The sequence below is a fragment of the Echinococcus granulosus genome (genome assembly GCF_000524195.1).
Source record: "Echinococcus granulosus chromosome Unknown EG_S00013, whole genome shotgun sequence".
NCBI classification, from domain to species: Eukaryota; Metazoa; Platyhelminthes; class Cestoda; order Cyclophyllidea; family Taeniidae; genus Echinococcus; species Echinococcus granulosus.
In genome coordinates this window covers 516,260-532,136 of record NW_020170393.1, presented here as the reverse complement: position 1 = coordinate 532,136, position 15,877 = coordinate 516,260, and the positions used below count along the sequence as shown (strand labels likewise).

The following is a 15,877-nucleotide window of genomic DNA, read 5'->3' as shown; positions in this document are numbered from 1 at the left end:
ATTGTACGTGTTTTGCCAAACTTTCACACCATGCTTACTTAATCTGCATAAAACTTCTGGCTGGGAATTTGGCATTTTCAAGAGAAGGGGCCATGACTTATCTCGTTCAACCTATATCATTAGTACTCCGAATTTAGATGACTCTAATATCGATTTCTCCAATTAAAGAAGTTCAAAATTACCGAACAAATAGAATTTAGGTTTGGTAAACTACCTTGATTCCTCATTTTGAAAGATTTTGTTTGTCCCACCTAGTGACCCATATGTTTAGATTAAAATCATTTTATTAATTAAAACTCTGGCACAAACAAAACTAGAGGCCCAATACGCTTAGGGTATAGAAAACACTTCTTATCTGCGCATTAATTTATAAAATGGCAAGGAATAACAGACCTTTTAAGGTCATTTTATATCATTTCGGAATCAAGATTGTCCCCATGATAATTCCAATGCTCACACGATTATTTCGCACCGCTATGGTAGCCCCGAAGTGGAATGTAAATCATCCTTCAAAGCCATGCTAATTCAAATTTGTACGACTCGTTATGCATTGGCACGGTTCCCAGCTTTGATATGCCTGGGCTTATGAGCGTCATTACGTGGATTCCGTCAGAGTTGATGTTTACTTTGGAAAATAAATAGCGACTGTCCCAGCGCTTTGTCTGGGATCCGTCGCCTGATTTAAACTGTATTGATTCGCAGAGCAGGATTCCGCCCTTACAACTATTTAACAGGGTTTATAATGCCTTTAGAAATAGTTTTTCACTAAATCACCTATGGGTAATTTTCAATGGGATTCTCATCGCCCTTCTCTTTTCTTAATAAATGAGGGAATGGGTTAGACCCTTATCAGATGTGCTAGCCAATCACGAATATCCCCTCTTGATGCTTTTCTGATGTTTTTGATGTTTTGATTAACCAAAATTCTGCCCTCTGATTCTCAGCCCAAATCGGAAACTTTAAGATTCATAACCGACGTTTATGCTAATATAAAAGTAGCATTATAATATTCTCCGCCTTTGCTCTCCGAAAGACGTCGACCCTTTGGTGATAACTTGTCTAAGAGTTCAATAGCAGTGTAGTTTTCGACGCTGAAAGAAAGTATTCCCGATGCGCTTAAATTTGGGCACTGTGAATTCACGGATAGCAGGCCAGTGAATCACCGTAAATGCAGCTCATATAGTCCATATCTCAAGTCAACCATTTATTTACCTAAGAATTAATTCCTTTTTGCCTAAACTTTTAAATGCGTCGCCTCCGCCTTCGTCCCAACGCACGCAGGCATGCACACACCGAGCGAATGGAGGATTGAGCGGAGAGTGGCGGGTGGATGAAACGAGCCGCGCGATTTGAAAGCGCGCCCCTTCCTTTGTGCCATTTTTGCGTCTGCTTCTGTGTCTGCGCCTGCACCCGCGTCTGTCCTCCCGTTTAAAATCACATTTAACTGTGTGCAAATTTTGTGAGAAAGCACTTGGAGGCTATAATTACAAGTCTGCTGCATTAACGTCTGAATGGCGTGCAGGCGACCCTAAAGCTGCGGTTAGCCCCGGGGCCGTGAACACGGCGGTGCTCTCGCCTTCTCTCGCTCTCGCCTTGAGGGAGGACACATGCCGCGTGATTCCACATCAAAGCGATTTGAGCGCGCGGCGTTCTCCTTTGAACTGAGCACATTACAAGTTCGTTTACACTCTCCTCTGGTCATATCGATACTAAAAAGTGGGAGAATGCAGGTCTCACACTAAACCGGGCGTAAAACTAACACTCGTAACCGTTCGCTCACTTATTTTCCCACCAATTGCTAAAGCTGGAAACAGGGACGGGCACGGGCTAAAGGGGGCTTGATGCAGCACCCCTGCCTGCCGAGGAAGAGACAAAAAGTCGCAATTGAGGCTGCACATTTGAAGGCACTCATTTACTATTCAAACTCTAATACTTTTCCCATAAATAAACTCGTAAACTGGCGGTAAATTCAGTCATAATTACAGGCGCTTTCCTACTTTAAGCTCTTTTAATGTTGTATTCCGATTCCTCCACTTAAAATAAAAGTTAAAAAGAAAAGTATCGGTAGTAATGGGATTGCGAGCCGAGTCACCCACTACTTTGCTGACCCAGACGATGGCAATCTCTTGAAAAATGAATGACGGAGATAACTTAAACAATTAAATTCGTGCTGAATCACCACTGCCACATTGCTGTGGTAAATCACTCGCGACGTTTCCTTTGCAGATAGGTTAATATAACCTTTTTTTCATCAAAACTACTCTAAACTTATTCCCGACAACGTAATCACTTTTTCACCAAATGTGTGCTCTCGGATAACACTTCGAATCCTTTTCTCAAACGCGTCGTCTCAATAAAAGTGTTTGTGAATGAGCGTAAAAGGCATCTCCCTGACACAAAACGAAGACCTTTTAGATGTCATCCTAGTCCTCCTTGCAAAATTCCACCTCATTAGGTCAGTAAAGGAGGGTAAAACTCCGAACGGGATGACCGAGTCGTATTCCGTGAGAGCAATTGAAGCACCAGCCTACATCAGAGGACTACTGTACATTCTTTATTTCCTTGATAAGTTTTTTATAGTTCGGAGTATCCCCACATTAGGCATAGGAATTAATGCCCACCACTTTTTAACTATTCCTAGTGCAGTCAGTAGAACGAATGGCAGTTGGCTGGATGACAAGGCACTGGATGACGGGTTGAAACTCTAGCTAGCCTTCCACATCAAACACGAACTTACGCCGCAGCTCTAAAACCTCGATTCAGAAGTTTAAAAAGGCGCGAAAACAAGAATTACAAGTCTAGTAGGGCTCTCAACAAGCCTTGGCTCTGTCTTTACCTGCTGTCAGTGATGGATCTCTTTGCCCCCCTCGCTTCCCGCACGCGCAACGACCTGTGTGGTTGAACTCACAAGCCTGCCAACGCAGGAACATGTGACCAACAAAGTGAAGTGTGCGTGGTCCGATGCTTTGATCTTTTCTTCAACACGACCTACCAAATGCCTATTCTTATGCGTGCATAAGAGTTTTGTTAAAAAGCCGACGCTTTGAAGTATAAAAGAGGGAGAGACACTAAACCGGTTAAGAGCTGTAGCGCACCTCCATGGAAGCGTTTCGCTTCGTCGAGTTGCATAGAAAAGTTGGTTGAGGGTGCTCGTTAGTGCGGTGGATTCAATTTTTTGGAAAGTGCCCGTGGTTTGATATTCGTGACTGGTAGGGAGTGTTGTCAGTCCAAATAAAGCTGTAGAACTTACAAAACGCACTGACTATACGGAACCCTAAAAGACGATTGGTAAAGCGCACGGGTGCTCCCAGTACTCTGGACACCACGAATGCCTTACAAAACCTCCCAAGGTAAGGCTACAGCCTTGTTTGTACTTATAGCCACTTAAAAGTGGCATCGTTTGGCCTCCAAATGATTGGCTGCTGCATCAATTAGGGTCAATTTACACCAGAACTCTCAAATGGAAGGAGCAGATATAGAAAAGCCAAAATATCAGTGCACATCCGCAATTTTATACATATAAAATGGCAGTTTTTTGGTAGGGAAGGCAGGACTGGACATAGTGAAAGCATCTGTACATTGATAGACGGGATTGGGAGGAGGGAGAGAGGGAGGAGAAAATCACCGTTTAGAGCAAAATATGTTTCTCATAGATATAGAGGTACCGAGTCTGCAGTTGGGACAAATGTGTGTTGGCGGGCAAGTGCATGGGTGAATGGAGTGGTCAGAGGATGTAGGTCTCAGATATAAGTGGGTAGGAAGACTTGATCGAATCGAAGAAAATCACTCCCTCTCCTGTACACACACATACACACACGCACGCACCAACAGAGTACCGCACCTCATCAATCAGCGCGTTCGACACGAGCAATCACCTTCCCCTCCCACAGCGGCAGAATTGCGTTGTCATCGCCCACCTCTTCGTGCACGCAGCCTGTGCCAAAATCGTCACTAGCCGTCTTGAAAAAGTACCTGCAGAATAACACGTGATTGCGCATAAGCCATTGACCCATAAGCGATACTACTTAGGGGCAGTTAAGTAGGAAGTAATTTCCCTAGGAGCAATCAGAAGTGTACTGTCTGAGAGGCATCGGAGACAAAGGTAGACAGGCGCATCAAAAAGAGCGCAACACAGCCTCCTCCAGACCAATGTGATGCAAGATCAATGACTTCTACCATTGCCAAGGCAACTGACTGACTATTCCAGCCAACTTTAGCTCTCTGTCTCCCCTCCTACCGATGAGCGGCATTTCAACACGAGACCGCACAATACAGTTAAATCAGGGCACGAAAATAATCAAACCGATAAGAGGTCCTTAGTGAATGCTGATTTCTGGGACAAAAAAAGGAAACCAGGTATATATTCACAAATTTTCTGGGCGCAGAGGCTCAGTGGAGACATTAGAAGGAAGTCAAGCAGAAAGCAGTGTAGTGCAGTGCAGTAGAGCTCAAAGGTACACTTGGAGTTGAAGCGGTAGTCACTGCGCCTCAAGCTATCAATCATGGATGGTCAGTTGGTCAAGCGATCGGGGGAACAAAGGGGTAGAGATGATGTGTAAAGTACACCTATAAAGTAGTTGAGGTCTTGTGTAGTAGTAGGGGGCTCGATGAAATATGGCTGGCAAGCACACACACACACACGTACAAAGCACTTAGAATCGATGCTCGCTCGGCGCCTTGCAGCGGCGCACAACACACAAATCTCCCACAGTAGCGGCTTCGAGGTGCCCGTTTGATGTCAGTGTGTATGTATGCGTGCGTCTATTAATCACCTACCGCCGGTGCCCACAAGTGTGTGCGCTGCCACTTCTCTCGCCCTCTCCACCATGATCGCTGAGAGAAAACCGGCCTCTGTAAGTACACACGCATACCCGTTCGCACTCTCTTGCCAAGGTCCTTTCCGTCACTGCTGCTGCTGCTGCCGCCTGTAAAACTGCTGCGATGAGATGAAAGAGGCGGTGTGTGACTACTTTGATTTCTCCGCTCACTCTGCTCCGCGGACGTGCTTCTCTTCAAAGCCAGCGCTTCACGTATGCGTGTGCGCTCACGCACTAATAAACACCGACATTGATTTCACGCATTCGGTGGAGGGCGAAGGGAGTAGGAGGATGTGGGGGAGGAGGAGGAGAGAGCGCTCCTCCGCGCCTATTTGCTGCTGACTTGCGTGTGCGCGCGTCCACGCACTTTTGATGAACTCAACACCCATATAGTCAGCCTGTCATTCACACACTCTCACTCATTCACAATCAAACGCGGGCCTAACAGCGCCGCGTATGAACAATAAAACGATCTGTGTGGGTTCGATGTGTGCGATGGTGGGTGTGTAGGGAGCAGGCCGAGGGAAAAGCGAGCATTGGAAGATTTACATGCGCATGCGTAAAAAATTAGGGTACTTCCCCCTCACGGGCTACCGTGAGAGGCCGACAGTCCTTTTCCAGTGGTCAAAGAACACAAGCAAGCGCCGCAGTTTTGCTGTCTTTTAAAGGAATCAAAAAAAAAATTCACTGCTTGCAGAGGGGGAACATCTCCGGTTGTTAAGGTTATTTTGCTCTCATTTAATTAAGTTCAGAATCATTTCAGATGAATGAGCTCCATGCGCATTCACAGTACCATAAGGTGAGGACAGCCCATGCCGCACATTGATCGCATTGACGACCAGACCAGACTGTCAAGTCCTTTAAAAAATCTTCATAGGGGTTGCAACAATTTCACTTATGCATAATTGAGAAGGCCATTGATATCACAGAAGGGCAAGTCCGGAATTCGCTGCTCCAGCGCGTTTCACGTAGCCAGACCAAAATCGATTCTACGAGGTCCAACGGCGACAGATTAGGACGTTAGTGCGTCTGCTTACTTGTTTGATGCCTGCGGCTTTGATCAAGCCGCTGTAATAAAACTACGAGACAGACTAACTGGCTGGCTGGCTAGCCATGAAAAGGGTAGGTAGAGCGAGAGCAAGAGGGGGTGGACGGTCGGGAACTTTGCCCAACTCAAAGCCACTCGGGTTGGTTGTATCTTTTGCACTCAAATAATTACCTATCCACAGAACTAATGGACCACTAACATTAAAAATTGCCGCTTTTTTTCTACTCTGAAAGTATGTGAGGCCTAAATGCAAAGATAGATCTCTGTGGTACATACTAGAGAGGCAGATGTCATTGGGACGCGTGGTTTTGCCTTCGTAATGATGGCAGAACGCATGGCCCAAGATCTACAACCGACTGCCTAAATTGAGTCGTTCACAAGAGGTAAGCATGGCTCTAGTCGAAAGACATGAAGGTTACCACTATTGTATGCGCCTTATAGACAGCCTTTCAATCTTCATTGGGTGGTAAGCACGGAGCAAGTCAATCGGTTAACAAGGGAGAGCTTGGCGACTGGAGGAACAGACACACACTCCAAGGTAAGCGTATGGAACAACCGGAAATGCAGAGGCCTTTGTCGGCGGTAGCCGACAAACAACACACAGAGTTACTGCCACACGACAGATAAGGATAGCAACGCAATACAAGTGCGTGTGAGTACGCGCATCGTAGTCGGAGTTGGTGTTTATGCGTGCATTTAGTGGCGGTGGTTGATGAGAAGTTGAGGCCTCCTTAGGCAAAAGGCAGCGGGTGGGAGCAGTGACAGTGACATGCACCATATTCCTGCATAATCCGAGAAGCGAAAATCCCTCATTCACGTCTCATCAATGTCATTTTCGCCTGCTCCATCAACTCACACCTGTCGCGGGACATGAAGAACAAGAGAGCTAAGCGCTTCTTTGAGGAATAAATTACGATGACTGAAGTGGACTTGGATGAAGATCGGTGGGGAGGAGGGCGGTGAGAAACCAGTCAAAGCAGAAGAGGATGAGGAGAAGCATCGAGAAGGCTATTCACAATCATAAGTGCATGTATATACATACACCACTCCACTCCGCTTCTGTGCTCGGAAAGCTATGGACGGGCATACACACACACACACACACAAAGCGAGCGACTAGGTGATGGGCCGGAGCGCCAGCGTTAGTGGCAAGACAGAGGTTGATGCTGATGTTACTACCATGGCCCCTCGGCCACCACCGTCGTCGTCGTCGCCACTATCAACATCATCAACAGCCCAGCGATGGTGCTGTGTGGTGCGCACCCGCGCGCACGTCCGAATTCTGGGCCACGGCGCAGTCGACTGTGCATCGCACACCCACACACATCGATTTTCGGGGCGCGTCATGAGAAATCCAGTGCAGCGATGCCAACGTCCCGACGGTGGTAAGGCAAGCAATCGTGTACACAAGCGCAAATTCTATGAAAGGGGGCCCTCCTCCCCTCACAACCCTCGGCAGGAATGCTTGCTTTGATGACCCTGACTTGTACATCTTTTAATGAATAAGGATCTTTTGCCTAAAAAAACTGAGTCTCCAATCGCGTTCAGAGAGAGACTGAGGAGGCCTTGAGTAAGGTAAGCGTGCAGCGTACTAAAAGGTCAAAGCTGCAAGATGTCGCAGTCGTCGCCGTGCCTTGACAAAAACCTTGCGTTCGCCGCGCGACACTGAGTAATTATCGGCCTCCATTTCCAGGGAAAATCAGAAAAAAAGATTTTCAAAATCCAACTTTCAAACTCTTCCAAACACAGATCAGTGAGAGAGGCTTCAGACTTACCGATAGACCCCTCTCTTGGCGACTAATTGTTTGAACTGTCCCAGGGTGATGGAAGGAGGGTTGTTGGAAGTAGCGGTGGCGTCAGAGGTGAGAGGACCGGTCCAGACGGTGCGGTAGGGCACGGGGTCATCACAGAGGTAGTAGCCCACCACCAAACTGAAGGCGGTTGTCGCAGAGGCCTGTGGCTGCTGTGCCTGTTGATTGGACGGTGGCGGGAGTGCGGAGAAGCCCGGTGCCCTCTTGATCAGCGCGCTATCCGTGCATCGCGTCGTTGTCGCAGCAGCTCCGCCGCTCTGCTGAGCAAACTTTTGCCTATCCGATCTGGAGATTGGAAGAAATAGGATTTTCTACAAGGCTGGCAATATGCACATGCTGGAGGAGGAGTTAGAGAGGAAGCTATTTGGCTACCGCGCATTGAAACTGCCATTTCCCTGTCGCACTACATCGCACCGCTCCCTACTACTACTCAACGATATCCTGACTTGGCGTACTCATGCTGCGACAGGATGGTCGCGATGTTTGCCAAACCCTCACCACGTCCGACATGCCCCCCACCTTCTCCCTTCGTCTCGCTCTCTCTCGCCCGCTGGTTTGCTTGGTCGCTTGCCTGCTGGCTGGCTGGCTGGCTGACTAGCAGCTTGGGTCCCTTAAAAACGTGTACGTCAGCCGAGGAGAGACCCCAATGAGTCATTCAATCAGGACCAAGTAGGCCAATGGAGGGAGAGCAGAAAAAACTAACAAAAAGAGCAATTGATACAAATTGAAGCACACTACAACGCGGCTAGAGCGACCGTTGGCACCCGCCAGCACGTGTACACGTACACACACACATACGACAAGGGATAAAGTAGACAGGATTGGAGAAACGAGTGTTCCCGCTACCACCACCCCTATTTGCAAGTGCCTGAACAACTTGCATTCATTCAGATGCCGAATGAGAAGAGCTATTTGGCATGACACAGGCACGATTCAATTGGACGCGGTGACCACAAGGCGCATGTAAACAAGACAATAGTCTGCATTTGCGTACTTGTGTAGCATACCGATGAGTGGAGCGCAATGAGTGGATGGATGAATGAGAGGTGGGTAACCTGGTGAGTCACGATGGACGATAAAGCGGCGGGTGCAAGCCTGAATCAGCACACGAAGCGGGTGTGTGTGTGTGTGTGTGTGTCTGCTCCTAGGCTTGGAGCATCTCGTTTCATCGCATGCGTGTGCACGCACCCACACGGTGGATCGAGCGAGCGGCGGACAGGCGTAGCCACACCACCACTACCACCACCGTCGCCGATGCTATGAACTGACTGCGCAGGAATACTTGACACCCCACATCATCAATTAATCCGAGCTCCAGGACCCAGACTACCAATCAAGGGGTAAATGCCCACGTCTCGAGGTCATCTCTCTGCCCATAACGAGGCCAATCTAAATGCATCAATGTGTGCGTGTGTGTCTGTTCGGGAACCAACCTGGCAGGAGGTGGCTGAGGGGGACGGTAATTGGAGTTGAGGAGATCGAGATTGGTTGTGAGGGCAGCAGGAGTGGCATTTCTCTCAGCGTCACAGTCACCCAACAAGCGATTCAGTTCTAAAATTAAACAAAAAGTAGTGATGCACCCGGACATATAGACACAGATAAAAAAGTGCAGTTAAAAGGGGAAGGAGGATGAGGCCTACCATCCGGCAGAGGCGTCATACGTCCGCCAAACGTCGGCGTAGCATCGTCGACAGCTTGTGCCCTAAAATGCCAAAAGAGTGCATAAGAAGAGGCAGGATAAGAACGGCAGTAAAGAAAACACTTGCGTCCGTGTGTGCGCAACAGAGGGCGGCTAAGGAGAAAGCAGCAATGGCGGCGGAAGAGAAAAAAACCGAAACCCTCTTGGCGCATGCACACAACACACAAAAGATAGCGGGAGGCTGGGGAGAAGGAGGATAAAGGATGAAGGCCAAGCAAGGAAGCGAACGAGCGGGCAATGAGCGAACCAGTTGAAATAACTACTGCCGTTAAGAGCAAGGTGGGGAGAGAAAACTATGCAGACGCGGGTGCGCCTGTACACATGGGAAGGAGGAAAGGCGATGTAGGATTAGTTGAGGCAAGGTTCGTCCCGTGCCCATCAAAGGATCTGTCTATGTGTGTGCACTTTACGTGCATTAATCAGGAAGCGGGTAGTGGCGGATACGGTATAAAAGGACCAAGAAAGACACCAATGGGAAGGATGGAACCTTCACCGAAGGAAAGAAAGCTTTGATCATCTGACGCGTGCGCTCGCACGCAAAACACTGATGGCAATCGAGTGGCCACCTTTTTCTCCGTACGTACGCACGCACGCATGCGCACAATCGAGGCGGTGGTGTACGCATGTGGTTGTGTACATGCGACTCGGTAAAGTGGTGGAGGGAGGGGTGGGGGTAGGGGCTATAAAACTCTCCACACAAGTGAGGGTGCGTGCATGCACACTCCCGGGCGTATACACGCACACAAACGTACACGCATATACAGGGAGAGAGCGAGCAAGTAAGAAAGGCGGTGGCGGTGGTACAGGTTTCTTTGATGTGGAGACGCTTTGATGTAAGCCGCGTCGCCGCTACAACCACAATGTCGTTCACATGGCCAGGTAAACGAGCATGTATGCGTGTAAGTGTGCCATGTATTCAGTGGGTGGGTGTATTTGTTGTGTGCACGCAAACGTCAGGAGCCTAAACACACTCATCGAGACACACTAAGAATTTTCTCTAAGCGTAGCGGCGATTAAGGCTTTGTGCGCTTGCTAAACCATTTCGGCACGAAAAAAAGCCTACATTCTTGCCTTTGAAGCATAACAAACTAAGCATGCCTCAAACATCTCAAACGACCCAAGCGTTCCAGTCAACAACCAACCTAAATAATAGCGCTTGCACCTTAACCCCTAGTTAACCACTGTTAACTATGCATTAACAGTTCACTAACCTAGTTTGTGGAATTTCATACTAACACTAGAGGCTGGAGGGTAAGCTTACACCAGCTTGTGCTCATCGTGTCTAGATCGACGAGGCGGAGGTAAGTGATCATACGTGGAGGAGAGGCCTGAATCAAATACACTGGGCGAGTCGGATGTCAAGCTCCTGCTTCGCAAGGCCCTTCCACCACCGCAGCAGTCGCCCTCCTCCAAATTGTAGTGATGGCTGTGACTGTGGAGGTACTGCTGCATCCGTTGGTACTGCATACCCCACCGGTAGTTGCTGCTACTGCTCACAACTTCCTTGCGATGAGCTCCAGGGGTTGAGCTCATGGAGGGCGTGCGTCGACAGAAGGAGCACATCGGAAGTGGTGGAGGTGGTGCATAATTCCATCTGCAGTGCTGCTGTTGATGATGGTGATGGTGAAAGGCGCCACCACGGCTAACGCAGGACTCCGAGTCGGAGCTGTTCAAGCCACCACCACCGCCACCACAAGTGCCCACACCACTGTCGAAGGAGGAAATGGAGTAGACATCGGAACGACGACCGCTTTTACGACAGACGTTGAGCGGCTGGCCGCGTCGTTCGTCCGTCCAGATGCGCGAACAGTGATCCTCCAGAATGACCTGTGCGTCGTCCGCAGAGGGCACAGCCACACCCGAACCGGATGGGGGCAGGAGAGCGGAGAGTTTCTTGCGCAGCAGATCACCGCTTGCAGCCGAGGTAGCGCGACGAGAAATCGAGGAGAGGCGAGTGGAACGAGTTGGAAGCGGTGGAGAGGGCGGTTTGTTGACCTCAGCGTGGATTGAGGCTAGCTCCGCGTCCTCACCTCCAGCCTCTTCTGGATCAAACTTCAATTTGGATACAAAAATGCTGATTAGGAAAAAGTGCAATGAGCGAGTAGTGGCAAGTTAACTTAGTTGATCTACCGGTTGCATGCGAGAGAGAAGGCGCTCCATTTTTCCACGAGACTCCTTGACCTTTTCAAGTCGATGACTCAGGGTCTGTGCAAAGGCGCTGGGGTCAACCTCAGCAAGGTTTGTGCCAGGTTTGCGGGTTGTAGTCTCGATGACAGGCGCCGCTGTTGTAGGTGGAGGAGGTTTGGATGAGGGAGGAGCACCAGGGAGACTATGATCAGCACCACTACTGGCAGCAGCATTGCCAGCCCCAGTAGGGCTCATGTAGGCGATGAGTTCAGAAGCCGTTACCATTTCTCGAGCGCCCCCAGACTCCGCAGTAGTGCGTCGGCTCTTGTCAGAGGAAGTAGTGCCACCGGCTGAGGCTTTGGTATGCCTAAAGAAACAAGTGGGTGCGTGGGTATATGTGTGCCTAAGAGATGTAGATGCTTGCGGCAGGATGCATTTGCCAGCCGGCAGCAGCGGCAGCAGTCGGTTGCATGCATGTGCTACCCTCACAAAACACCATTGGCGCAGAACGCATGGAATGCCTTTTTGCGACAAAGGTAACTGACTGCCACCGTCTTAGAAAGTTCCGAACACTTACATAACCAGAGACGATACAGATGCCCTTGTGCTTAGCGCGTGACTTCTGCAAGAAATATGGGATGACAGAGCTCCTACAGTCCCTAAAATATAGTCTAAACAACCGTGTAATCTGTTATTGGGGCAATTAGAGACGGAGTGGAATAAATTGCCCATCTTGGATTTGCAATATATAGGTTAATTAGCAATGTGGAGTTAATTTATGGCTTGCGAATTCGCACTAACTAGTTTACTTAAGCAAACAGTTACGAAAGTAGAACGGCCGAACCGTCAAGGCCCAACAACAAATCACGGGTCTCGGGATCCGCCAAAGCAGCAGCGACCCCAAGGTATCGATTTGGTGGGCATCACTGAGACATCTCGGATGAAAGAATGACCGTAAGGGAGGAGGCACAAAGGCAACACGGAAACCAAAAGTAGCAGGAATTAAAATCGATGGGCTGCCACCATTTGCACGTAAGCTGACACACGCAGGTGCGCACAAGCACGCAACAGGCCCAGGTGGGGAGTGCGTCGACGTCGCGAACGTGCGAGCGTGCGTGCGTGAGCGCACATGGGGCGGCGGCATACGTGTGCACGCTGTGCTCGTAGGAACACAAGGCGGTGGTAGCGGCTGCTGGTGCTGCTGTCAAGAGGCCGCCCTGTTGTTGATACCATGCCGCAGCCACCGCTACCGCCGCTGACACCATCATCGCTATTGCCGCCGCGCTGTCGTTGTAAACTGGGTTAATCAGTCAGCTCCGCATTCTCCGCGATCGCTGCCTGTCTCACACTCTGGTTCACTGTTACGCAAGGTGACGCCCTCCCTCCCTCTTCATTCAGCGGTCGAAAAGAGCACACAAAAAGCATACACACCGTCGCTGTCGTCACGGTAATGCAGGCAATAACGGTGTAAAAAAACGCGTTTTGCATGAGCGATCCATCTAATAAAGGCTCCAAGAGCACACAAATTACGCCCAAGCCTACAAGCACTAATGCGTTGTCCTTAAGAATGGGTCATTCTAGAATGTCTCTACAGTACAATACCTTATCGCCCACAATGAAACGCCGCCCCACACTCCGCGTTAGCTAGGAGGTTGCTTTGGAGCACTGCACAAGAGCACGGTGATGGATAAAGTTGGTGTAGCTAAAACTCCGTCTCATAAGAAGTCGCACACATGCACAGAATGGCACACACTTCACCGCTCACTCGCCCGTTCACAGGGCCTGTGTGGTGTCCCAGTCCTCTTGGCAGGGTACACCATCATGCCACCCACAAGCGTATACACGCATACACACGCAGAGGGGCTTACTTTGATCTCGCACCCTCTTTCCCTACCTTCCTCTTGCTCCCCTGCGCGCTCGCGCACAAGCGCCGCCCTCCGTGAATGCGCACACGTCTGCATGTCAAAGGTCCCCACACGCAAAGATGGTAGTTTCACAGAGAAACTCCCACGATAGGAATCAAAACTCCAAATAATCTGTCGCATGCACAAAACTCACATGGAGGAGGGCTGTTGTACTTACGTGATAGGTCCACCGCCTCCAGCATCGCATTGTTCCATGATACACGATGCTGGGTTCAGGTCAGTGGGGTCTGCTGCAGGAAGAGAGACGCCTTCCCCGCTACCCGATTGTGCCCTAAATTTGTATACAAGAAAATCAGTTGGCTCTACGAAATCCGCGATGCCTCGGCAAGCATTCCATTTTAATAACTGAGCCTGGTGAGATCAAGTGTAGAGAGCAGGACTTGCATTTACATAAGAGATATTAAAACTCATGAAACGTAACATTCATAAGTGATAAGTTTGCACCAAATACACCAAGAAAGCATCAATCGATCATCTGACAACAATAGTAATAAAATGAGTTCCGAATTCAAACCCATATAATTTCTCAAAAAGACCCAAAAGGTACTAAAGTAAAGGTTCCAAAAAAGGGAACAAGTGGTAAATTAAATAGCTTAATAAAACTTAAACCTTACGTGGGCTGTTGTGGATTACCGTTGAAAAAATTCCCTCGTTTGGCATTGTCTGACTGATCACAACATCCATGATTTGATTTTCCTGGAAGAGCAGCATTACATTCTAACACCGAAAGGGACTGATGAATCATTCTGAAGGAGTCGGACTGTAGGAATTCCAAGAAGTAACTGCGCGCGAGGAGATTCTGTATATCCGCTTGAGCAGCATCGAAAAGTGAGCGCAGGACTGGAGAGCACTTGTCTCCGCTTATCGAATTGTGATATGATTGAGAAAACGCACTCAGAGTGGAACGGATTTCTCGTTTCGTTGAATCATTTACAGGAACAGATAAAGCCGCATCAGTTTTAATGTAAGTCCGATAAATGGCCTTTGCAACTTGGAGGAGTTTGAGTTGATCATCACCATCTACGATTGAACGGAATCCCTTACAAGCAAACCAAAAGTCTAACAGATGACCAGACGAAAAAGATGACGAAAGAAATTTGTGGAATTGTCGGACGCCCTCTGAGTCATTCAAAAGTGTATCGAACTGGTGACTTAATGGATGATGAGAATCCATGGTTAGCAGCTTAAATGCACCAAAAGAACAGTAAGGCTACAAATGCATTGGTCTGTTAGTGTGAGTGATCGACGAGACGCCAAGCACGAAAACGACTAACCACGAATAGCAAATACTCCTCGAATATGCGCGTAGCTGGATTTCAATAAATTGACTGTTCTTAGTAAGCTTAAACAATAAGTGAAATTGCTTAGTTTTAAATGACCTTGAAAATGGCAGTGCAATTAATTTTGCCGAATATGTTTAAGTCGTATATAGTATTTATTATCACACCTTTGTACCCTAACAACACGATTAGAAGAAGATGAAAAATGGAAAATATTTCAAGGGATTTAAGTCATTAAACGAGATCGAAATAAGAAGTATTCTTGTTGACATATAAACAGTTTCAAATGGCGAGCCACGCATTTGTCAAATGTACTACTACAACATTAGATGGATTTCCGTAATATTTGCGAACGTACAATTTTTAAGCGTACATTGCAGCGTCCCGATTCCTCCCTAAAGACAATAAAAGCCATAATACTGAAACAAAAGGTGTATTGGTGCCACATGAAAGGACTTTAGGCTACTAACTTAGACCGGAGGCCACGTCGCCAAGCGGATATACTAAGTTAAACCCTTCATCGACTGTTGAAACAAAGCCGAGAGTTGAAAATAGGAGCAATGCATATATTTCCACTACCTGTCCCCAAAAATAACTTTTCTCAATTTTATAGGCAGAACATGAGAATTGCGTCTTGGGATATATTGACAATACAAAGATTTCTTATCAAAATGACGGTGGAAATTTAGGATACTTCTAAAAATTTCCTTACAGCCACGCAGTAATACTTCCCAATAAATACGCTAAGAAAGCGTTCATTTATGCAAATCTACCAGGCACTAAATGTGTTGATGTGTTTTGCTATTTGCGGTGACTAAATTCAGTCGAACATATTATTGCTACGTGGATCCCGATTTCAAGTTTTGGTTAACCGTTAAACAAACGAATTCTCAAGCAGTACCAATGTGCTTCCAACTAAGTCGACTACCCCCAAACAAAATTTCATCATATTAGTTTATTTTAAAAGACTTGTCTTTGTAAGCGAACAAATTCTACGGAACAGCACCAGAGCTAGTCAATCGCTCCCTTTAAAAACTGTGCATTTAATGTTTCGAAGTCCATTTCTTTCCTTAGCTCACGAAACTGAGGCGCATGCCTCACAATGCGCTTTTATCCACAGTGGCGACGGCTAGTGCCAGACTTCACATGGATGCTTCCTTCGTCCGTTTT

At 48.0% G+C, this 15,877-nt stretch overlaps 1 protein-coding gene across 1 annotated transcript; it reads right to left on the bottom strand. All coding sequences in view use genetic code 11, as the record gives it.

Moving 5' to 3' along the window:
* Nucleotides 1-3,845: 3,845 nt before the first annotated feature.
* Nucleotides 3,846-14,601, bottom strand: EGR_02768 (Axin-1; the record flags this gene model as incomplete). Its single annotated transcript, XM_024492017.1, has 8 exons — nt 3,846-3,972; nt 7,641-7,961; nt 9,110-9,227; nt 9,317-9,378; nt 10,637-11,427; nt 11,506-11,869; nt 13,585-13,698; nt 14,042-14,601. 8 exons carry the CDS (start codon nt 14,599-14,601, stop codon nt 3,846-3,848), a joined length of 2,457 nt encoding a protein of 818 aa, XP_024353511.1.
* Nucleotides 14,602-15,877: the final 1,276 nt, after the last annotated feature.